At 43.6% G+C, this 24,975-nt stretch overlaps 2 protein-coding genes across 9 annotated transcripts in view; one reads left to right on the forward strand and one right to left on the reverse strand.

Moving 5' to 3' along the window:
- slc35f3b (solute carrier family 35 member F3b) overlaps positions 1 to 12,624 on the forward strand; it is a 70,930-nt gene extending 58,306 nt beyond the window's left edge. For 2 of the 4 annotated variants that reach the window (XM_042065947.1, XM_042065946.1), the window contains exons 4-7: positions 7,443 to 7,568; positions 8,811 to 9,003; positions 9,403 to 9,492; positions 10,861 to 12,619. In XM_042065947.1, the coding sequence (XP_041921881.1) occupies positions 7,443 to 7,568; positions 8,811 to 9,003; positions 9,403 to 9,492; positions 10,861 to 11,102 (651 nt within the window). In that variant the 3' untranslated portion in view covers positions 11,103 to 12,619. Of the gene's footprint in view, positions 1 to 7,442; positions 7,569 to 8,810; positions 9,004 to 9,402; positions 9,493 to 10,860 lie in introns of all 4 variants that reach the window. The other 2 variants (XM_042065944.1, XM_042065945.1) reach the window with 2 other exon arrangements.
- Positions 12,625 to 13,672: 1,048 nt separating this feature from the next.
- On the reverse strand, positions 13,673 to 23,971 carry LOC121685426 (5-hydroxytryptamine receptor 1F). 5 transcript variants are annotated; one of them, XM_042065942.1, is made up of 7 exons: positions 23,823 to 23,971; positions 22,939 to 23,096; positions 22,770 to 22,838; positions 22,201 to 22,366; positions 19,849 to 20,961; positions 16,093 to 16,253; positions 13,673 to 15,907 (listed from the first exon to the last, which is right to left on the reverse strand). In XM_042065942.1, the coding sequence occupies exons 5-7, from the start codon at positions 20,159 to 20,161 to the stop codon at positions 14,579 to 14,581; spliced, it is 1,803 nt and encodes a 600-aa protein (XP_041921876.1). In that variant the 5' UTR covers positions 20,162 to 20,961; positions 22,201 to 22,366; positions 22,770 to 22,838; positions 22,939 to 23,096; positions 23,823 to 23,971; the 3' UTR covers positions 13,673 to 14,578. The 5 variants fall into 5 exon arrangements, 4 of the variants coding, with proteins under 4 accessions (XP_041921876.1, XP_041921875.1, XP_041921874.1 ...); XM_042065941.1 differs by adding an exon at positions 21,163 to 21,348 and having other exon boundaries at positions 22,201 to 22,838; XM_042065940.1 differs by having other exon boundaries at positions 22,201 to 22,838.
- Between the last annotated feature and the right edge of the window lie 1,004 nt (positions 23,972 to 24,975).

Here is a 24,975-nt window from a genome sequence, read left to right on the forward strand (position 1 = left end):
ATTATGGAAATCGGTCTATAATTGTTGACATTAAGTGAATCACCACCTTTATGTAGTGGTGTTACTTTTGCAAATTTCCACATTAATGGAATTGAGCATGTGGAGAGTGACAAATTGAATAAGTGGCAGAGTGGAAATTCTAGGACGTGAGAGGAAAGTTTGATCAACTTGATGTCCAAACCATCAGGACCAGCTCCATTAGAAGATTTTATTTCTGATATTGCCTGTTGGACTTCAGAGGGATGTATTGTTGAAAACGAAAATGAGCTGTTGTTCACAGTATCTGTACATTAGAACAAGTGACCTCAGATGATTGAGAACAACAAATGGAGGAAAAATGTTCATTGAGGGCATTGGCCATTGAAATAGGATCAGTGATCACATTATTGTTCACTCTAAGTTTGTCAGAAAGACTATTGTTTTTTTTGTTAATTAAAGAGTTAAGTTTCTTCCAGAATTGCTTAGGGTTTTTAAAGTCGTCTGATAAAGAATGCTTATAGTAATTTGATTTTGCATTTCTTGTTTTGGTTGTACAGGCATTTCTTAATTTCTTATATTCTGCCCAATCAGCAGCGTCTTTTGTTATGTGGTAACTGGCCCAGGCTTTATCTTGCTGTTTAAATAGATGTATTAAATCACCATCAATCCAGGGTAAATGACTACCCTTAACCTTAACAGAAGTCCAAGGTGCATGTTTGTTTATGATTTTAAGAACCTCAGAGAGAAAGAAGTTCCAGGCGTCTTCAACAAAAGGGATCAATTGAAATCTGGACCAATTAATGCTTATTAAGTCTTGGATGAATGCCTCTGTGTTCAGTTTTTTGTACTGCCTTATCCTAATTACTTTAGGTGGCAGTCGTGGTAGACTTATTTTCCAAACACAAAAAACAATTAAATGATCACTAAAACAATCTGGTAGTAGACCAGATTGAGATATTCTATTTGGGTGGAGAAGAGACTTGGACTTGTTAACCACCCTAGTCGGCTCAGTAATGAGTTGAGTAAGGTTTAGACCATTAAATAATTTTTTCTCATGAAAGGATGAACGATCCAGCCAATTCCGATTGAAGTCACCCAGTAAAATCAACTTATTTGCATGGTCTAATGAATTAATAGTAGCAAGAATGCAATTTGTCGATTCAACAGGAGAATTTGGAGGTCTATAGATGTTACCTATGGTTATCTGCTTGTTTTCATGAAAAGCAATATTAACAAATAAGCATTCAAAATGTACAGCTCTCTCCTTTGGTATAATGAGTTCAGAAGATAAGGATATATACAGAAGATACAGAGATATAGGTGGCTACTCCCCCACCACAATTACACCTGTCTGCTCAATACAGAGTATAACCATCAAGTTTGACATCTGCGTCAGATATATCATTATTCAGCCATGTTTCAGAAAGTGTGATAACGCTGGGCTTTTTATAAGAAAGCCAAGCTCTTAACAAATCAATTTTATGCATCAAACTCCTAATATTCAAATGAATCACAAATAAACCTTTACCTATACTGAGTCTTTTTATACTTCTTTAGCTGAAGTAGCTTGCATAGCATCAGCCATTGAAACAAATGGGAGCTGTGATTTATCATTCTCTCCAGCAGGGCTATACTATATCCATGTAGCAGACTGCAAGACAGTCTGCTCATTCACCAAATGAGAACCATGTCAGTGAGACACAATAGCAGTAGCCATAGCACGGCTCTGTATAATAGGTTCTGCAAAATAGGTTCTACTGTAGAATAGCTCACTTCAAATTCTAGATTCTAGATTCTAGATGATTCTAGAACAGGTCGGAGCAAGAGGCTGCTCAGTTTCTTGAGTAGCCTATTTTGGGCTGCATTACAGCATATTCTCTTGACTGTAATGAGATGAAAAGTTTGGCTCCCAAATGTTATAGTATATCCTCCATTTTAATGAATTTTCATAAATCATTTTTTTATTTAGTTTGTTTTTTTAGGTAATATCAATGGAACTGTAATTGGGTTATTGTTATTTGATTTATCTTTACTCAGTCAAAACAACACAGTTAGAAATACACAATTAAATAATATGACTTATTAATATTCTTAAAAATTGAGATATTAAGTTTTGTAACTAAACTCTTCAGATAGTATTTGAAGTAAACTACTAGATGTGGGGAGTTATAAAGAGATGGGTGGACAGGCTTTTGGTAGCAGCCCTGAAGGAAAGCCAGGAGGGGTTCTGTATGAAAGGCCTATCCTGACTCTCAAGAGTAGATCCTACTAATGCATACTTTTAGTGGTTTGTTTTAAAAAGGGAAGTAAAGCAATCCCTGCGGAAGGGATTTGTATGGAGAAAGAAACCAGACCGGTATTTGAAGAGACAGATAGGAGATGTGTGGACCTCTGTGTCTGTGTGTGAGTGTGTGTATGTGTGTGTGTTAAAGGTTGTATCAGGGATTTCAGGCCCAAACATAAATTATCATATTCATCTAATCTTTCCTAACGATCCGCTAGCTGCCTGCCCCATAAGCAGTCCGTCAAAAAAAAAAAAACGCAACCACTCAAAAGCAAAATAAAGTGTTTCAACCATTAACCGACAAGATTCGCATTTAGGAGAGTTTCAATTGCACGGGAGGGAGGGGGAGGGAGTAGTGAGCTAGCTCTCTATCCCCGCTATCGCTGATACAACCTTTAATGGTAGGTCAGAGCCGCTCTGGGGTAGGTATGTAGTTGAATATGTGGTACGACCCCACTTATTCAGCTACGTATTGTTGCTGACCAATACCAGGTAATATTTTTTCTAAATGGACCTTAATTGAATGTCAAATTCCAGGTTTACTTTTAGTATAAGATGGTACTTTTAGCCCCTACCAAAGTCATTTAGTTTTCAGGTCTCATGATCCTAAGCCTAAGAATCAATGGCTTTCTCAAAACAAGATGTGGGATGTTTTCAGGTCAACAGGTCAAGTCTTGTATCTTCTCTGTGGAGCCCCACTGATGCTTTGGGCCAGACTGTTTATTATTCTGACTGTGGCTGTCTGCAAAGCCTCTGGGTGCCTCAATCTGCCAGAAGGTATTATACTGCAGCACAGCTCCTACCTGTTCTGTGGCAGCTGTCCTAAGATCCCCCGCCCATTTTCTCAACTAATGGTCCTCAGACAGCTGTTAACCTTCTGTTGAAACTTTTAAAAGCACTAGGTGTTCTTAGCCTGGCGAGCTCCTGCCTCTCCATCACACACACACACACACACACACACACACACACACACACACACACACACATACACGCCACACACACACACACACACACACATACACTCACACACACACACCTGCCTGGAGGAGCGCGCCAGACGGCTATGTGTTTCTGATTGCCTGAGGCAGGTAGGAGTGTCACATGACTATTTGTTGGAGGATTTTAAGGCAAGTATGTTTTACATATTTTGAAAGTATTTTTTGAGCATTATACCTTTCTACTGCATATGTTACCATAATTGCATTGATAATACTGTTGTGTTGGAAACTAACAACAGCCACATTAGGAAGACATATTAACTGTAAGTGGATATGGGAATGGGTATATTGCCATATTTTTGTATGGCCTCTCAGTAGTGAGTGTCAGTGTACAAATCCTTGACATATTACAAAATAAACAAGCTAGCATTATTAGCAGCATGCATGATTATACTGCTGTGCGTAAAATACTAAGTGATGTTTCAAGAATTTGTATGTCACAGTCAATCGATCCCTTAGGGTTTAGGTTCTGGTCATAGTGAACGGACATTCAGTGATCTATGAGTCCAGAGAGAGCTCTTAAGGTAACTACAGAGTAATCCATGCAGGGAGACAGTGAGACCCATGGGAATGTGAAGACCCAGAGGATCTCTCTGTCAGTGCTGGTGTGTACTGGACTGCAGAAGGGACCCTGTGGAGAGTCTCAACCTGCCAGTCTCTCTGCCCCCCCTCCCTCAGCACTCACATCCATCTCTCACCCCACACCCTCTCTCCTTTACTCCATGGCTCTCTTTTACTCTCCTCCCCATGATGTGATGAAAGCCCCAGGTAACAGCAGCCTCTCTCTCTCTCTCTCTCTCTCTCTCTCTCTCTCTCTCTCTATCCTTGTCTCTTTATTCTCCCTCTCCTTCTAGCTCTCCCTTTCTCTTTCCCTCATTTCCTTCCTTTCCCTCCGCCCCCCTCTTTCTCTATCTCTCTCTTTCCTCACTCCTCTCTCTCTCTTTCTCTATCTCTCTCCTTCTTTTCACTCCTCTCTCTCTGTTTCTCTCTTTCCCTTTCTCTCTCTCTCTCTCTCTCTCTCTGGCTGTATGATTGGAATTGCAGTAAGCTTGGCTGTTTTGAAGTCTGCAGCAGTTTCCATCACAGTAGAGACAGTGGGAAAATGGGTATTAGAGAAAGAGATAGAGAGAGTACAAATGATAAATGTTAAGTAGAGGAGAGAGATGGAGAGTCCCCCCCCGCAACTATCAACATTCTGTCTTGCTGAGGTACACAGAAAGTAGATAGTGTGTCTTTGGGAGGTATTTTAAGAAAACCTTTTCAATAAAGGTGAGAAGTGGAGAAGGTGGCAAGATAAGATGTAAATTATAGCAGCCACTTGCAGACAGAAAAATGTGCTCTCTGAACTCATTTATCCCATGTATGGAGTGCTTTTTGGTCTCCTGTTCCAGCCCTAGCCTGATGAGTAGAAAGCACAGAACTGCACTGGAGTCTGAGTAGAACACTTGGATGATGAAACGTTCCTCTGCTGGAAAGGAAATACATTCTCTGAATAGGTACCAAAACAAAGAAGCGTAGGAAATAAACGTGTGTTAATGGAACGGATACGAGCGGAGACAGAAACCAGACCAGTGCTCGCTCTGTCGCAGTGGCGGCGGTGGAGGGTGGGCTTAAGGAGGAGTGCAGCAGTGCCTGGGATATTTTTAGGAGAAGGAAATGGAAGGTTGCCTACAGTACCAACGCAAGGAGCCGGGCCGAGTCTTGGCCCATTTCTTCACTCCCCAACCCCCCACCCCCCCGGCCTGGCCCTCGACCTTGAGGCGTTTGCTGAGGAAGCGTTGAGGAAGGCAAACAGAAAGTGCCAGAGAAGGCTTAAGGGTCCCTGACCCAGAAAAAAGCCAACTGCCCCTTGCCGCTCACCCTCATCCACTCAAAATGAGAGGAACAAGGGTACAAGCGACAGGCTGGCTGTGGTGGAGAAAGCGCAGGAGAGGTAGGGAGAAAGACAGAGAGAGGGAAAGATAGAGAGAGAGAGGGTGGGGGGAGTGGAGAGAGAGAGAGAGGGAGAGAGAGAGGGTTGGGAGTGAAGAGAGAGAGGGTGGGGGGATTGGAGAGAGAGCTGTTTTGCTCAACATTTCCAAGACTCCTTGCCTGGCGGAAAAAAAGGCAGAAAGCTCATTTGTCTTCTTGACACCACTCTAATGCACTGCTAATCCAGTCTCTTTGCAACCGATCGTTCCTATTCATCACCACACACACACAACACATACCCACACACAGAAACATGCATGCATAGGTGCATATAGGCATGCACACACATCCACGACATTCAGTGACGCACACACATACAAAAATACAAATGTAGAAATAGGGTTGCAAAGGGGCGGAAAATTCCGGTAAATTTCCGGAAACTTACCATGGGAAGTTAAGCTGGGGAATTTTGGAAATATTCCAAATTGGAAACTTTCATGGAATTAAAGGAAATTATGGGAATTTATGAGAATTAACATGTCATTTTAGGTCATTCATACAAACTATTTCATATACAAACATTAACATTTTGTTTCGTAATAAGCAATATGATTTGTATGTTTGGATTTTTGCTTAGCTTAGCATACAAAGCTAGCAAGCATGCTAGCGGGAATCCCATTCTCTGCCTATGGTTTACTAGCGTGCTAAACTAGCAACACTGAACTGCCCAAGATACACCACACCACTCAACAACAAAATCCAATTGGTTGGAAAAAATTTTCCCCATGCATATGAATGCACCATAGGTTTCCTTTATGTCTAGCAGCCTATGCCGATTGCTGTGTGCATGTGATTGACATATGTGCAGGGTAGAAATTTGACTGAAATTGCATTAAATCAGGTTGTTTTAACTAATATTATGCTGCAAGATGGGGTTTTGTCCATTACATTTAAGTTTCCTGTTATAGACATATTACAAATTCCCAGTTTATTCTCATTAATTCCCGTTTATTCCTGTTAATTCCCATATATTCACGTTAATTCCCATGGAAAGTTTCCAACTTTGAAAATTCCCGGAATTTTGCAACCCTATGTAGAAATAATGTACGCACATTTACCTGGAAGTGTATAGACACTTTAACCCATGGAAACATGTGTCTGAAGTTTTTTTTTTTTTTTTGTGTGTGTGTGTGTGTGTGTGTATTTGTTTGTTTCAGTGTGTTATTATAGTCGGTAAGCAATGCTGAGATGTGTAAAAGCTGCCAGTATGTAAACAGTGTGAAGGAATCGATTGCCCCCACTCCTAGCCTACCAGGAGGCTTTGAGGATAACCGATGCAGCTTTGAGGGTTATCAGATCATCGTTATTACCATCTCTGAGATGTTCAAGGACACTTTGCTGGTCGCTAACGGGGAATTTTTGAAAAGTTCAGCAGTGTCGTCTACAATGACCTATGTGACTTTGACACCTGCTGGTTTTCCATTTATCAAAATCTCTTAGCTTATCAAAGTCTCTCCCCACCCCTCCCATCCCACCCACTCAGACAAGCAATCTACCCTCAACATCAATCAAAATCAGACTCATACACAGTAATAATAATAAGATTCGTGCACAGAGTTAAAGTCTCAAGGAAAATGAAAATAACTAATACTGTATGTAACATGCACAAGCTAATTGTGTTTGTCAGGTTTGTTGTCAGACACAACTAGCAAGCAATGCTTTCAAAAATGGCCTGTGATTCTATGAGTTGTGTTCAATCACTGAAAAATAAAACCAAACTGGCAGTTCAAAGGCCCGTGTCTTGAGAAGCTTGTACATATGATACTGAACATTGGTAATGTCACCAGTTGTTGAGGAGTGGCCCAGATATTGCACTATTAGATGTCAGGCGAAAGGAGAGGGTGGTGAATTTGGGTTGAGATCATGCATATGTTGTCTGAATGGATGCGGCTGGAACTCTTTCTCCTGGGACACTGAGTCCTGATGGAATGTATGCTCTATTTCGTGGCTTTGTTCCCCAACTCTTTGGCATTTCAACTTTGATTCTATTTCAATTCCCCTCTAATCCAATTCATTCCGCCATTTCTCCAGGACCTCATTCAGTGCCAAAACTATTTGAGAGTCTCATTATGTCACAAAGCGGTGTGATTAAATTCTGCTTTCCAGGCATTTATCTCCTGTCAAGATGGAATTTAGTTCTTAATAACCTCCTTGTGTGCCTCAGTCTTTATTCCACTTCCCCTTTCTCACGTTCTCTTCTCTCCTTGCAGATTGTGGCAGCCATTTTGGCCATTGCAGGGATTGTGATGATGACATACGCTGATGGCTTTCACAGCCACTCTGTTATCGGGATCACGCTGGTGGTCGCCTCTGCATCAATGTCAGCCCTCTACAAGGTGAGATCACAACCTCAATGTAGGATCCGCTTAGCTTTTTTCAGTGTTCGGCCCTTGCCACACTGCAGTGCCATAAATCACTGTTTGTTCATGCTGTCTGTGGTGAATGTGCTCTGTGAGCGCTACACAAAGCCTAGCCTACAGTACCCCCCCGGAGCTTACCAGTTTGCATTACTCACTAAAGGAAAGTGATTAGGCTAATGGCTCTGTTGTGTTCCAAGCGGGTGCTCTTTAGTGACTGTCCTTGAGGTCTCATTTACTGAAATGTTTGTAGTGCAGCAAAACAATTGAGAACTTTTGGCTGAGGCGCCTCAATCAAGCTGATAGTTTAATAGGCTAATGATGCATGTATACAGCTCAGATGATGCACAGAGGGTCAGATTCACAGGGAGATAATTGGGACAGTCTACCGAATAACCCATCTCAGCAGTTTATTGTTTATATTTACATAAGAGCTCTGCTCTGAGCATTGTGTGTTGTTCTCACTAGTAAGGATGTGAGAAATTCTGCTCTCCTCCTCGTAGTCATTCTCTGTCCATGGAGTAGATCCCACCTACTGCAATGAAACATACACACTCACCTTTTGTTCAATTGTATCTATTATGCTCATATTATTATGATGTTCGTTGTTTGCATCACATGTAATTATGAAATTTGTTGAAATTAGGATTCTGGGGCAGAGTTTCATACCCAGGTCAGTCGTTTGTTTCTGAAGCCATTTACAGTAAATGGAGCTGGCTCTAGGAGCAATACAAAGCAATACAAACCTAATGATAATGCACTCAAAAGTTAATGCCTTTCTCAGCCAAGATCTGAGCATCCTTTGCTGAAGCGTGGCACCTTGAAATTAAACAGTACATTTCAGTTTAGGAAAACAGTGGAATTGGGCCATTTAATCAACACTTCCCTGAGTCCTATTGATAATGGTGTCAGTTGAGATTTAGAACTTTCTAGATCTCCGCCCTGGTAAAATATGTGGACCCAGCAGGAAAGGAGGCAAAACCGAGTGCTTCATTATCAGTCAACAGCACTGCTGCCCGGGCTGGCTCTCGAGCCAAATAAGCGATAAACAACAAAAAAAAGAGCTGGCAGAGTTTCAGAGGCAAAGTAGCGCTGCTGGCCTACACACCCTGGCTGGCTGCTTTGTCCTTCCCTTCCTTCTCGGCGCCTTGTTTATTTACGGCTGCTGTGCCGGATTGATTTGAGCCTTTCATCAAGCCGCTTGCCTGTGTCCTCAAACAGGTGCTCTTCAAGCTGGTCCTGGGAAGCGCCAAGTTCGGCGAGGCGGCGCTGTTCCTGAGCATCGTCGGCGGGGCCAACTTCGTCTTCATCAGCTTTGTGCCCATCATCCTCTATTTCACACACGTGGAGTACTTTGGTTCCCCCAGTGACATTCCCTGGGCGTATTTGTGTGGTGTGGCAGGTCTACTTTTAGGTAAGACATTAATGGCCAGTTTCCCGTACATGAACAAAGCCTGGTCATAGACTAAAAGTATTTTCTTTTAGTCTATGATTAGGCTTAATCCAGACACAGAAAACCGACCCTAAATGTTTCAAGTATAGTGTTTATACAGTACAGTTTAGTGTTTATATTTACATATAAACAGTGAAACATGTTGACAACAGTGACAACATAGTGAAACATTTAATGACAACAGTGAAACATTTAGTGTAATGTCAGTGGTTGGTGAGACAAACTATTAATAAGAAAAGCTAAACTTGATGATTGCCCATGCATTATTTTTAAAAACATCATTATGTTTCATATTTCATATATCTAGGACTCTAGGATTATGCACACTATGATTGCCTTTTGTTGTTTCCCCTCTCCCAGCTTTCAACATCCTGGTGAATTTTGGTATTGCAATAACATACCCAACATTGATTTCCCTTGGGATTGTCCTCAGTGTCCCTGTCAATGCATGTAAGCAACTCATTCTTACCACTGTAGATATCCTCTGATAGTTAAGATAATTTTTTTCATTGTATGATAAAAGCATCAAATTTGGTAAAACTCACAAAGGGAGAAGCTAACTAATACAGTTACATATTTTACCTTAAATCAATCAAATTCATCTTTTACAAGTGAAATATCTTGATATTGATGTTGAATATTTATAGGGGGCGTTTTGGCACCGACAAAGGCAACCAGTCCTATTGTCTATGCCAATCCTTAACAGAACTTACAGATATCTCAAAGAACCACAAAGACATCATTAGGTCAGATGTCAGGTGTGTTTTAATTCCCTTCCTTGTAGCATCCCTTTCTACATTGCACAGTGGGGAGAAGTTCACTTCGTCTAAATATTTCCTTATTAGCTGCATACATTAAGTTTGTCACAGGAACTTCAAGATACATAGACTAACTTTATGATTCTGTTGTTCAGTTATGAACTCGACTTGAATTAGGAACCTCAGGCACAGATAATGTAAAAACAACACATATGGTTTTGGCCTATTGATTATAATGTGGTTTAAAGCTCTGTCAGTTGCTTTAGATAAAAGTGTCAGCTAAATGACTAAAAGTAAATGTAAATTCTTGAATGGTTTTTAATTCTGACTACACAAACTCTGATCACACTTCATGAACTTGTACTATTTAGTGCTTTATGGGTCACCTAACATAACCCATATTTGTCGACTATTTTTAAAAATGACTGCCGTGATCCCCAGGGTCCAAATCCAAGGTTCTCTACAAAATGTGATGCTTTTATCACAAAGGGATACATTTCCGTGCTTAACTGCCCCACTATGATTCTATCAAAAGTTATTTTATCAGTATTTTTTGTGGGTAAACTTTAAAACATTTGCTGAATGTCCTAGCCTGTTTAGCACGCAGACCTTCTCAATTTTAATTGAGAATGGGTCTGGAAAAGGTTCATTGACTTACGACTTCCAGCTAGGGCGTAACTAGCAGTGAAATTGACTTAAATTGGTGCATTAAACTTACCAAATAATTTCAGATGTGTAGCAATCTTGTAAACAAAGGTTTTAAATTCAGCTGTTTACTCAATTCCAAAGAAATACACGCCCATGCCGGATAAGCAATTGTATTTGCATGCCCCTGTTTTAGGGACATTGGAAACGGCTCTTGGCCAGACATCCTAAATCCCAAATTTGCCAAAGATTCATGTGGGTAAAAGAGCCCACTTTGTTCCATGCTATTGGGAATCTTAAAATGGATTGTGAACTATTTAAAGATGTATTCATATTGACAGCAGATGACAGAACAAATGTCCATTGTTGAGACCTAACCCTTGACAAATGCCTATGTGTGGTGCTGCCCCTACAGTGGTGGACCTGTACACATGTGACATCCAGTTCAACACGGTGCGCCTCATCGCCGTCTTCATCATCTGCCTGGGCTTCCTCATGCTCCTGCTGCCCGAGGACTGGGACCAGTGCCTGATCCAGCTCAGCACGAAGCTGCGCAAGCGCGACGAGCCAGCAGAGGGCGCCGCCGAGGCCGGCACCAATTCGAGCCTCAACTGGAACCGCAGGAACAGGACGTCCATGTCCACGTTCACTCACTGAGCCCAATCCCTCAGTCCAACCCCCTCTGCTGCACCAAACACTGCACTCGCACTCGGAGACGCGCAAACCAACTGGATCGGCTATCTGTGACTTCTGCCTGGTGCCCCCGTCTCACCTGCTTCTTTATTGGCTCATTTTGTCCGGCAGTTTAGTCAGCCCATCAGAGGAACTCATGGGTTCCTGATGGAGGTGGATGTTGATGCCCTCATTAATTTAAATACAAAAAAGCACAGTCCATTCCTGTTTTTTAATTGACCTCCCTTCACCCTGTCTGGTCATCACTGTTTGGAGCTGCGTTGCATGGGCTAGTGTTAATGTTGAGTGTCATCTCCTTGATGCTCACCACAAAGCCATCCTTACTGAGGTCTATACTTTCCAAATACGTCATGCCTCCCACTTTATATAATGCTGTTTGGTTATCTTTGTTTCATAATATTTCTAATTCGAATGAACACATAAATGGAGGATCTGGACTTGAAATGTACTGTGTGATGAACACAAATTATTGTTAGTGTCTAAGAGGACTCTTTTGCTGAACCTAAAAGAGAGGATGTGATGCTCACGGGAGACTAGTTTGAGGACTTTTCTGTCTCTCAGGTGAAAACCTTTGTGGCATTTTCAGGGCATTGCACTGATTAGCAAACACCTTGGACTGTGCCTAACGCCAATATAAAGGGATGCTGAACACTGAAAGCTACTGATAATCAGTGCCAGTAAACGTGGTGCTGAGCAACAAAGTCAAACTCATACCAACGGGATGGAAGCCACCGCAATCTTGCAATTTTGAGTGCAGCACTTGCTGCAGCTGTGCCGTCCCTCTCCCAAAGCCCACTCCGGTTGGGAAATGGAACAGCTGCTTATTATCTGTCAAATGCCCTCAGATGGGCACACAAGCTCCCCCAGACTGTCAGCATGGCACTGTCTCCTTCTCCCGGCACAGCAGGCTAACCCAAATGGGGCTCCAGGATACAAACCATGGCATATGTCAGACAAAATGCATGAGGGGAAAAAAACAGAAAAATGCAAGTGTTCTGCCAATGATGACATGTCTGTCACCTGTCCACCGATTCTGTTGCCCATGCCAAACTAGGACATATCAGCTCCTCATTGAAGAAGTACCGGTATTTTTAAAAAGTCTATATAAAGTCAGTAAGAGAGTGCTTATGACTTATCAGACTTCACTACGGGGGAGGAGGACTTTTTTCTCGAAAGACTGCTAACAGTTTTTGTTTGTTTTAGACTGGTTTACATTCAAAGCTCTTGCTCAATTCATCAATCACCTTTCACCTTACCAAGGCAAGTCTAACCACTGTGAGAACACTTCCAGGTCATGGAGGAGGTTCCAGGGCTGATGGCTGGCACAGAGACGGAGCAAGCGCTGGAGGGGTTGGACCGTGGAGCCTGGTCCGCCATGTCGTGAATGTATGACCATTTCTCAAAATGCACGTTCATTTTCATTTATTTATTTATTTTTTTTAAAAAGAAACAAAAAAAACGTTCTTATGAGGAGGTAAAATGGGACTGCAGCCTCGGTTTCTGCCATGCTTTCAAACGCCACGCTTCTTGCACTCACCAGGGCCAAGACCCGTTCCTTGCTTTCTTCCCTGAGCTACTCAATAATACATGAATGGATAGATTCTTATTTTTCTTTTTTTCTCACATCTGCATCCAGTGGACTTGCCCTCATCGAGGGGTACGTCGGGTCATTTTGACAGGATACGCATGCAGAAATGACCCACAGAACAGCAAACAGACTGCTCCACTGCCATCCCATCCCATTTTGCAATAGAGTACAGCAGCACTGTTTCCCATTGTCATTTCTACAATGACAATAAAGATTATATTGTATTCCTCTGGAATTATTGCTAGACATAATTGTAAACCTTTGTAAGGAATGATGATTTTTACACTGAAATGCAACATATGATTAACACATTTGAGGAAAAAAAAAATACTTATAGCGTGAATAAATGACAACTCCATTTATTAGATTGGGTGTCTGTTGTCTTCAAATGTAATCACACATGCAAAATGTCTCTTAAGGATATGTTCAGTTGTTTTAATATGATTATTTTCTTTTATTTTGGATAGTTTTAATAAAATACCAACCAACATATTTGTCAACAATAACTCAAAAGTAAATATTTGGCCTACTGTTTTCCTGGAATCACATGAATTAAAAGGAAGATGAAAATATGTAATGATATTGCATCATATGCACAAATGTGTGTAATGAGAAAACAAATCCATGACACAATGCTGGCACTCCCCTTGCTAGGATCTTGCATCATGAAGGCACTTTTAAAGTCTGACGATTCAAATGTGTAATACATTGAACCTATACTAGCCTGGCTAACGTCAGACCTCATCTCATTGAGATGGGGTCCGGGAACTACACGTTCATTTTCTCATATTTGAAATGTGGTTTACGAATGCCCAGAGCCGTTTATTGGGCGCTACGATTGTCTATCAAATGCGCCTGTACGTAGCTCATAACCTCTTCGCTGTGTCGTCATCGTCTTGCTGTCCCCCCTCCGTTCTGTGATTGGTTTCTTCGTTGAGGTGAAAATTAAGTCCATGGAATCCAGGCTGCCTAGCAGCGTGAATAAAATTGTGCGCAAGGCAGCATGGGAAAACCCAGGCTAAACCTATACAGCCTTTTTTCTAAATCCTAGATCGCTATACATATCATTGAAATTATATTACATTAAAGGTGGTGTGTGTGTGTGTGTGTGTGGGGGGGGGGGGGGGGGGGTTATTTACTTAATGTATCATTTTTATTTATGCCGCTGACTGAGTGGCTGAAATATTGAGATCTTTAGTTAAGCTTGAGATATCTTTGCATGGCTGGAAAGGAAAGCAGCGTGACACTGCAAGTCTGAAATTGCCTGCTTGTGAGGGTGTGAACCCTTGGCAACCCCACTTCAACATTCTGTGCGGTACGCTTGGATAGTACAAATGAAATTAGGAGGAAGTGAAATTGTAATCCGCTTACTTGCATTGTGATTAAGCTCATTGTGACAGAAAATAAGTTCTCTGCAAAAACCTGACCTTTGAATACTTATTAGCTTGGGAGTGCATGACTCCACATACTGAACTTGTAACATGGACTATCTGATTGAGTTCTTCTCAATTCTCTTAATTGTAAAGGGTTCTGGGAAATTTCTGCTCTGTTTCAACCCTCTGGTGAAATTTCACCAACTCAAGATTCTGATTCCATCTTAGCAACATCCTGGAAACCATCCTTGCAAAATCCTGGATGTTGCTAGGATGGTATCAGAATCATACGTTGGTGAAATTTCACCATGTGATGGGGTTTTCCCTGATCACATTGTCTCCCTCCCTTCCTTCCTTTCGGATGTCCTAACTCCAAGCTGATGTCCTCTAATTAAAATGTGAAGGACACGAGGAAGGAATGCTGTGTGGATAGAGGAATCAAGGACAGATGTATGTGGAAAAAAGAGATGTGTTTGTTGTCAGCAAATGTCGTGCTCCACCCTTACTGTGATCTGGCCATAGAAGAAGGTGGCCTGTCTCTCCTGAGTGGCAGCTGAACAGGGGAGTCTGTCGCCCACATGTTGCTGGGAGGGGACCCGCAAACAGCTCAACCTCCTGGGGCCTTCATCCTCACAGACTGGTGCATCACTGGCGCACTCCCTGCAACTGTCTTGAGAAGAGCTGAGGGTGAAGACAGAAGTGTACGTGGTGGTCCCCTCCGGGGTGGCACAGTCGCCCCCTTGTGGCAGATGGTGGCTGGGTGCAGCCTCGAAACAGGGACTGCCGTCCCTTCTGGCTTCCCCCTCTGCTCTCTCCTGATCTCTCCCCACCAGCCCCCCCAGCCTGGCCTGGATCTTCTGCTGCAGGCTCTTTAGCGCCCCCTGGAAGCGCTTGCTGAGCAGGGCGTAGAGCAACGGGTTGATGTCGGAGTTGAGCAGCACCAGCCAATAGGAGAAGGTGATGGCGGACTGCGGGACCAGGCTGGAGGGCCGCGATAGGACCTTCTCGGTGGCCTGCACCATGGCCACGCCCATGTAAGGCGTCCAGCACAGAAAGAAGGCGGCTATGACCATGAAGAGGCGCACGACGCCGTGCGATTGGCTCTGGGAAGGGTGGGTGGGGTTGTGGGGCTGAGTGCCGCTGCTTTGGAGCTGGGCGATGAAGGTGTGTAGTCGTCTGGAGCCAGAGCTGGTGCTGTTGCTGGCGCTTGAGGGCTGGGTGCGGGACTCACTGCAGGAGTGCGTGGCTTGGGAATCAGGGAGAGAAGACACAGACCCACCTCCATCCATTGAGCTCTCGGTCAAGAACCCCCCACTTAGGTAGTACACCAGGCTGGTGGGAGCGTGGGAGTCCTGGCCCTCGGTGGCACTGGTGCTGGGCGGGGGCGCAACAGGGCACCTCCTGTTGCGGTTGAGCTGGTCCTCCAGGCTATGGATCCTCCGGGCGTGATTGCGGGCCACGCGCACAATCTTCACGTAGCAGAAGAGGATGACGGTGGCGGGCAGCAGGAACGAGGCGGTGGCCATGAAGACGGTGTAGGTGGTGCTGCTAGACCACTTCACCGCACAGCTGAACATGGGGGCCACATAGTCCACCATGCCCCACCCCAGCAGAGGGGGACAGCTGGTGATGGCTGCCTGGACCCAGATCCAGAGGACTGCTGCCCCGGTCCTCCAGACTGTGCAGCGTGAGCTGTAGCGCAGGCAGTCCACTATGGAGTAGTAACGGTCCAGAGCGATGGCAGCCAGGGTCAGAACAGAGGCCGTGCAGTACACAGATGAGGTGTAGCCCACATACAGACACAGGTCCTGTGAGCCAACAAGATAATGAATTAAAGTAGTCAGTAATAATGAATTTGCCATAATTAATACATCTCAGTGATTTCATTCATTCATGAGTAATTACATTAAAAAATAATACAAATGAATGAATGATTATGCATTAGGCTATACATTGAGCAATTCGACATTGTATCAAAAAATTATCTACTAACATTGCAATCCACCCAGCCATTGTTCATGATGGAGACAGCAACAAAAGGCATCACACCGATGCCCACCAGGAAGTCACTGATGGCCAAATTAATTATGAGAATTGATGTCACAGAGTGGAACGTCTTCGTGGCAGCAACTATCAATATCACAAGTATGTTACCTATGAAAAAAGATCAATGAATTGACAGTATGTGTTTAACAAGCACGCAGAAGACCACTTAAAAATTACACAACGCCCTAAAATGATAACTTTATCTGTTTCTCTAAATATCTAATAACAATATAAAGCTAACGTCTAGTGTGTCTTAAAATATCTGCATGACTCTGAAGACGAGATGGTCAGGAGAATACACCTGCAATAATAAAAATAAATAAATAAATGTAAACACTTCTCAGCGACCCAGTGACAAATAGCCTAGTGCAGCACAAGCACCTGTAACCTACCTGTCACGGCTCCAACACACATCAGCACCATAAGCACCTCCAAAATGAGTTTGGCCCTTGGACTGAAGTTGTTAAGACGTGACGCCGTTAGATTTCTGACAAGTCGCATCTCGATCGCCAGGGGATCATTCGCATCAAACCAGCGATTATCAGGCGGATCCATCTCAACATAGCCGCAATCACGCACCACCCAATGTAGCTTTCAGGTCGCAATGTAGCCCACCGACCATTTATCCATCTTCAGAAGTGAATCTCATCATCATGCTGTTAACATGACCAAAATCAGACTGCATAGGCTATTGCAGTTTTCCCATAGCCCGAGACTTGACCTTCTAGGCGGTACAGCTTCTCCCAACGTCTCTAGCATCACACCTGCGCACATAAAGGCGTGGCGATAAGGTGGTTTCCAAATAGCCTGGCTAAATGCGTCTAGAGCATCAATTATTTTACTTTAATATGAATAGGGCTGTAGTTGTATAGGTGGTCATTCAAAATACTTTTATGTATTAAAAAAAAAAAAACTGTAGGCCTACTGACAGCTCACTAAACGGATAATCTATTAGGCTACTTGCTGTAACTTGCATGAAATGAATTCATTTATATATTTTTTCATTTGTTTAAAAATAGCCTCCAACTCATAATCATTCATTTAAAGAATTTAACTTTTGTGTTCACAGCTTGTGTCCAAGTGAAAGCCTGTCCAATCAGGCAATGAACAAGCTCTCCTCTTCAGTCACAAGATGTGCCCTGCCAAAGCCCACACCAGCTGGAATATTCTAATGTAATCCTTGGGATGGGTCTAGCTGAAGGTTCACTTCATTATCTCTCTCCATTCAAATAGAAGAACAGGGAAAGGGAGGTGGGGTGGGGGTAGGGGAAGGAGTGAGTGACATGGAGCAGAGAAGCAAGAGAGGAAAGAGATGGAGAGAAAGAAAGAGAGAGAAAGGGAGGGAGGAGAGAGATGGAGAGATAAAGAAAGAGAGAGAAAGGGAGGGAGGAGAGAGATGGAGAGAAAGAGAGAGAGAGAGAAGGGGGGGGGGTAGAGGGGGGGAGGCATTTCAGAGCCTGAAATGAGTGAGTCACAGGGGAAATAAACCTGTCCTGTAATCATCCACTCAGCCCACAGCGCACCCAGACTAGCCTGCAGCAGCTTTGTTTGTCAAGATTACACGAAAAACAAATGACCAGCTTCAATGTCATGCACAATATTCAATTGAATTCCCAACCAGAGGTGTAAATCCAATCATGAGTCAGCCTGTCAAGGTCCTTTGTTGGGGTGTAGCGATCTAGGGGGGATGCTTCACAGAGGATCTTTGGTGACCCTTGTGGGGTGGGTGGGACTGACTAACACTCACTATGGGGGGAGTACTGGACCTGTAGGAGTGAGCATGAACCAAGGTCAAGGGGCTGATTCCTGAATCCCTGATTGTCAGCAGTTTTGGGAGTCTTTGGTTGGACTGAACGTGTGAGATGTGTTTGGAGGGGAGGGAGGTGTTGCAGGTTCACCCATGGTCAGTGTGTATGTGTGTGTGTGTGTTACTCCCACACCAGCAGGGCGGCGCTGATGTGTACATTGAGCAAGCCTGTAACGCCATGCTGAGTGACACCGCGCACACGTCCAGCAGCTTCTACAGGTCACTCTCATTCCTGTCAGGTAAGGAGACACAGGAATTGCAGCATGGGTTCAAATGAAAGAGAGTCACAACACAACTGAGATCAGTCCCATATGTTTTACAGTACTATAGATTAAGCAAACACAGATACATATTTTATCTCTGAGAAATTTATCTCATTATTCTGTTACGTAATACAAATAAATAATTTGTTTTTCTGTCACCTAATTATCACATGTGATTGAACTGAATGATAGAGACACAGAGAAAAGAGGGAAGGTAGAGAGAGAAAGAGGCAGAGGAAAAATGATCAGCAGCATTTTGTGAATGGAAATGTTCTCTGTGTGTGTTTGTGTGGGAGGAGGAACGATTTTGCTCACACACACACACACACTCACACACACAATCAGAGAAATGTATGAGTCAATTATCCAGTTTACTGGTAAAACACATACGTTTTACACTGTAAACACACATCAGTGGATGCTGATGCTGAATGCCATAACGCCCTGATGCTGTAATGTTTCATCTGCTTTATCTCTGTAAAACTAGTCACTAGTGATGTATGGCTGTGCTTATGTGTGTGTGTGTGTGTGTGTGTGCGCGCGTGTGTGTGTGTGCGTGTGTGTGTGCGTGTGTGTGTGTGTGTGTGTGTGTGTGTGTGTGTGTGTGTGCACTCCATGGAGAGAGCAGATTAAAACAGAGGCACGCTAGGACAGGTCTGCCTGGTGCAGCAGGAGGCAGAGGTGAGGAAACAGCCCCACTGAGAGCGCCACTCAATTAGCCTGATTACAGTAAAGAGCCCTGTCAGCTCCCACTGTGTGTGTGTGTGTGTGTGTGTGTGTGTGTGTGTGTGTGTGTGTGTGTGTGTGTGTGTGTGTGTGTGTGTGTGTGTGTGTGCGTACATGTGTGCATGTGGGTATGAGAGAGAAAGAGAGAGAGAGAGAGAGATTGAGTGTGTGTGCATGTGTATGTGTGTGCGCATGCATGTGAGTGTGTGTGTGTCCAAAGTGTTTTGCTATCTTCACACTTAGGGTGTGTGAGAAGGTGTGTGTGTGAGCAAATGTCAAAGATGTGTGATCTCAGAGTTTTTGTGCATCCATGCCTGTGTGTGTGTGTGTGTGTGTGTGTGTGTGTGTGTTAAGAGAGGTAAAGAGAATGTGCACATCTCTCTTTCTCCCCCCCTCTCTCTCTCTGTGTGTGTGTGTGTGTGTGTGTGTGTGTGTGTGTGTGTGTGTGTGTGTGTGTGTGAGCGTGTGCGTGTGTGTGAGCGTGTGTGTGTGTGTGTGTGTGTGTGTGTGTGTGAGCGTGTGCGTGTGTGTGCGTGTGTGTGTGTGTGTGTGTGTGGGTGTTAAGAGAGGTAAAGAAAATGTGCACATCTCTCTTTCTCTCTCTTCCCTTCTCTCTCTCTCTGTGTGTGTGTGTGTGTGTGTGTGTGTGTGTGTACAGGCTATAACTGTGTGCTTGTAACTATCCCACTATATACAGTGCAGGTGTTTTAATGCCCTCACGTCTCTCACAAACCCTGCACTTGGCTGCAATACTGTATGTTCAGGACCTGCACACTGTGCCACAGTAAAGAAGTAAAGCCCTAACAGGCACAAACTGCTTACACATTCATTCTGAGTCTGCACCAGCAGCAGTGCACAATGTAGTAACAGACCTTTCCCCAGGAAATGAGACACGTCTGCTAATCACCTGGGATAATCTGGGGCTGCCACTGCTGCCATCCCGAGTGTCTCATGACATGACGTGACTGACTGACTCTTCTCGGGGGAACCTGTAGTCCTGCAGGCTCTGGCTGTTGGCCGTCTGGTCCACTGCAACAATGCCCTCCGCCTTCTTCCCCTACGAGAAGACCGATAAGTTGGCCGGCTGAAGAGCATCTGAAGAGCGGAGTGAGGGTTGCATTGCATGCTGGGGGTGTCAGGGAAGCCTTGAATGCAAACACATCCGCCACTGACCAGCCATTCAGCAGTTTGTCAATACATATGGCATTCACATGGTGCATGGCAACCTTTTACCATTGAAAAAGATGTACTGCAGAGACTGAGTGCATGAAGTATAACCCTAACGTGGGTAAATGTGTGTAGCCTTTTGTGCTACACTCTACAATGCAGACTATAAAGAGAGCAATAAAACTAGTTTCAGTCAGTGGGGAAATGTGAGAGGCCTGTCTATCTAACTGTATTATGTGAATATATTATATAGAAATATTATTATGGATAAATTATAGAGTGGGGCTATGAGACTGATTATATTGCACAACCAAGCTATAAAGAAGGAAATAAAAATGTTGTAACCAGAGGGTTCAAACGAGGGTCAGTATCTGAATCCAAGTAGAAACTTGGGGTGGGAGTGCAGTGTCTGTGTCTGTTTGTGGATGTACAATCCAGACAATAAATAAGGCAAAACTATATAACTACAGTTCTTACCATCCAGAAATTACTGCAAAAAGTGCCTCTGTCTATCTACTGGCCTTTCTGTCTGTGTGTCTGTGTCTATCTGTCTCTGTATCTATGGGAGTCTGATATAGCTCTAAAAAGGGTCTCTTTGTTCTGGTCTCTCTGCCTGTCTGTCTGTGTGTCAATGTCTGTGTCAGTGTCTGTCTGTGTGTGTCAGTGTCTGTGTGTGTATCTGTGTCTGCCTGTCTGTCTGTCTGTCTGTGTATCTGTCTGTGTCTTAATTCCATCAGCAGGAGCCACAGCTCTGAGGAGACGCTCAGTGCCTGGAACTGCTCGTCGCTGACATGGAGGAGGCTGCTCAGCACCAGAGCATTGGTCTCGAAGATCTCGCAGGTGCGACACAGCCCTGTGTTCAGACATAACAAAAAAGATAAGAGGGGAGGGGGGGGTGTCAGCCTCACACTTCCTGTTGCAGGGACTTTGTGTGGCTTTGATGTAGATTTTGTTCTTGTGCAATTTCCAAACAGAATTTAATCAAATGGCAGAGCTTTTTTTTGTGCAATATACAAACAGAATCTATCAGAGCAGGAACGGGCTGAATACATACCGGCCAATCATTATCAGTGACAATGACGCAGCACCACACACAAGCACCACTCTGAGAGTCGTGATAATACACTGCGCACGCGGTCCTCTTGTGCATTTGCGACTCGGAGAATTACTCATTTTCATCCATTCACTTTTGGGGAGGCCATTGTCAGGAGTCAATATTGGCTTTTATAATGGGCCCTCCCTTAAATAAACCACATACATCCAAGTCAATCAAGATCATAGCAACATACTGATAGGTAAGGGAACAGCCTGAAATACACCTTTCATGGCAGATGTCTGCCTGTATTTATCTGAGCCTACGGACAGACATGGCTTTTCCCCCTTATTTTTGGTTAGTGGAGTGTTTGCCTTGATGAAAGTGGTTGGTCATAGTGCCTGAGCCTAGCAACCAGACTAGACAGGCATACTTGAGTGATGTAAGGGCACTAGACCCTTGTCACAGACAAGTTGGTCAGCTGACGAAAGCATATCGTTACCCACCCCACACACTTGTGGGATTGCTGCTAGGATAGAGCCATAAATAAACCAAGAGACTCATGCCTAATGACCACAAAACTTAAGGGCAATGAATGAAGAATCTCTAGTTTGCATAAAGAACTTGAGCTCACTAAATAGATTTGTTTCGTTATAAGATTTTCAGTGCATTTTACATGAACTCTTCCTATTGAAAACCTTGAGAAGTACATGACCCTGGAAGGCTGGAAATCAAAATGATCACTGGTTTGATACACTCTTGTATAAACAGTTGTTTACACTGATTAATATGTGGCCATGCTAGTTTATTTGTCTGGGAATTCGCAAGGAAGTAAACCATCATTGATCTGAATTACATTCATTCTGCCTTTTGGCCAATAAGGAAGCTCCTGCTTACTGCCTCTTGCTTGCTACATTTATTTATTCTAACCCAGGATGACTACTCTGCATAAATTCACATTCTGACAGAGAGAATTACTGTCACTGACTATATTTGAGGGATGCCACAGTCTCACCCTGGGGGGTAAACACACTGATGTGCTCAAAACTCTTCCCATACCTCCAAGGTTGGTGGGCTTGTCGATGAGCGAGGCGACCACCAGGAGGGCGCTGGTGAGTTTGCCCAGGCGCAGCGCCCTCTGCTGGGCTGCCAGCTGTGGCTCCTGGTCCTGGAAGCTCAGCCTCCAGGCGGTGATCTTCTTCTGCACCTCTGCCCAGCGCTCCTCCTACTCCAGCTCACCCAGGCAGACGGCCACAATGTTAATTGTCACATTGTTTACTCTATTTGTCATCTAGTTTATCCAGAATGACTTGAAGTAAACTCGGGCTTAAAAGTCTTGTTCCGGGACACAATGCCGGTAGCATAATGTGACAGTAGCATAATGCACAATAGTGTAAACTCTCTGGTGTTCCACTTGGGAGTATCATTTTTTCTAGTGCAACACCAACATAAACACAGTGCACATACAACACATAAGGTATTCACTGACCTGGAATGTTTGTTTTGGTTAATACCAAGTGCTACATTAATACCAAGGGCTTCACTGAAACAACATGCTGACATTATGGGATTAGTTAGGATTTACCAATCAATTCTGGTTGCCTAACATCATTCTGACATTTCTTCACCTGTCATTGGTATGTCACAGTAGTATGACGTGTCCTCAGAGGGAAGACACCTTTGAAACAACAAAAGACCTAAGAAAATGGGTGTGGGACATGAATACATCATGAATAGAATCCTCCCAAATATCGACCAAGAATAACATGAATCGTCATCAAAATTGATACAACCTACCTCCACACTATAATTTCTATGTGGGTGGGAATATTCTGAAGAAGAAATATTCCTCGATCCTTGGCCACCAGCCACGGTTCTTCTACAAGGCCAGAAATGCATACAGGCGCACAGTGAAGTTATGGCTGAAACACCACTGCAGGATCACCTCCAGGGACCTCCATTTATACCATATGAGAGGGAGAGAGAGAGAGGGGGAAAAGAAGAGAGAGAGACTTCAGTAACTGACCAGAAGAAAGGTGCAGATACTAGTCTTAAGGGACATTCACAAGAACGATAACGATAACGTCAAAACAGCATCGTTCTAGCTAATATGAATGACGATGTCCACACATAAAATATAATGATAACAATATAATTAAATAATGAAGAACAATATTGTTTGGGATCACTTTACAAGCAATTTTGAGAACGATATAAAGCTGACAGCCAATAAGCCAATGAGAATCCATCACATTTTTGAGGAGCCAAACCATTGAGGAGACACAAGGAGAGACGGAATTAATGGACTCATGCGGAGTTGTGGAGTTCTTTGCCTCCCCCCTCGTCCATTAATTCTGTATAACATGACACCTCGGTGGCCATTATCCCTTACTTATGTTATCCTTATAGTTATCATTCCTGATGTGAACGGCCCTTTAGTCTTCTCTTGGTCCTGAACAGATAGTATGAAAGGTGTGTGTGTGAGTGTGTGTTGCTAGTGTGTGTGTGTGTGTGTGTGTGTGTGTGTGTGTGTATGTGTGTGTGTGTGTGTGTGGGGGGGGGTGTTACTTGTGTGTGTATGTGTGTGTGTGTGTGTGTGTGTGTGTGTGTGTGTGTGTGTATGTGTGTGTGTGTGTGTGTGTGTGTGTGTGTGTATTGTTGTGTACTGTATATGCTCTTACACCACTAAAGCAGGCCCAGAACTGGTCCATGTGTGAAGGGTTGTGGTAGAGCATGAGCAGCATGGCCCACTCGATCAGGTACTTCACTGAGGCCTAGTTACTGCTGAAGCCGGCCTCAAAAGCGTAGCCCAGTAACGTCCCCACAACAAACTCCTGCAGACAGACACAACAAACACACACAGGTGTCATAGCAACGGAGAGGGAAGGGCCAGTGGACTGTGAGGGGGAGTGACAGGTGAGAGAACAACACCTGAGGAGGCAGAGGAAAGAGAGAGAAGAGAGTGAGAGACAGAATGAGAGAGAGTGGATAGAGGGATGGAGATGTGAAGTGAGGAATAGAAGGAAAGTGAGACTATTAGTGAGAGGGACAAATGGAAAATGAAAGCTTGATAGAAGGTGAAATATAAAAATATAGAGATGATTAAAGAGGGAGGGATAGTTAGAGAAGGACAGGGGAGAGAGAGACAGACAGACAAAAAGAAAGAGAGAGCTGCCTCACCCTTCTCTATAGTATATATCTCTTCTATCTATCTATCTATCTATCTATCTATCTATCTATCTATCTATCTATCTTCTCAGTTTGGGCAGCAGAAACAGCAGGGTCTGCCACACCCTGCTCCTTATGCAGTACTGCAAGGAGTTGCTATAGTAACACATTTTAGATTGGGATATTCCTTCATCCTTTTAGAAAAGGGGGGGGGGGGTGTTAAGACAGGGGGATAAATACATTATATTAAATTATTATTAAATAATAATACATGATTAGAGAAAGAACACTGATTAAAATACATTACATAACCCACAATCACCCTAAAGTTCCTTCTGCAGCACCAGCTTCTCCATGCGTGTGGTGGAGCTCATGGTTGGTTGCAAGTGGTTGGCGAGCACAGAAACATGTGAAAACTGTTCGTCTCATTTGTCACTGATAAGGACAGACAGCAGAACAATGTTTCAATGCTTTAATTATACTTATTGCACAACAAGGTCTATGATTACTTTTTGTGTACCATTACAACCCAGACAACATAGCCTTCAGTGGCTGTAGTTCGGTTGTGTATTGTTTTTGTTGGTTATGGGAGGGTTTAGTGGTCCTGTTGTTGTCTGTTGTCTGTCTATCTGACGAGCTGTTGCATTAATTTATTTCTTGAAGATA

This window comes from Alosa sapidissima, chromosome 16, assembly GCF_018492685.1.
Source record: "Alosa sapidissima isolate fAloSap1 chromosome 16, fAloSap1.pri, whole genome shotgun sequence".
NCBI lineage: Eukaryota > Metazoa > Chordata > Actinopteri > Clupeiformes > Clupeidae > Alosa > Alosa sapidissima.

Coding starts and splice junctions, on each gene's coding strand:
- LOC121685426 (XM_042065942.1), bottom strand. CDS start 20,161: ATGCACCATGTGAATGCCATATGTATTGACAAACTGCTGAATGGCTGG. Junction 16,254..19,848: donor GCAGCCCCAGATTATCCCAG/GTGATTAGCAGA, acceptor CTTTTTTCATAG/GTAACATACTTGTGATATTG. Junction 15,908..16,092: donor ATGGCTGGGTGGATTGCAAT/GTTAGTAGATAA, acceptor GTTGGCTCACAG/GACCTGTGTCTGTATGTGGG.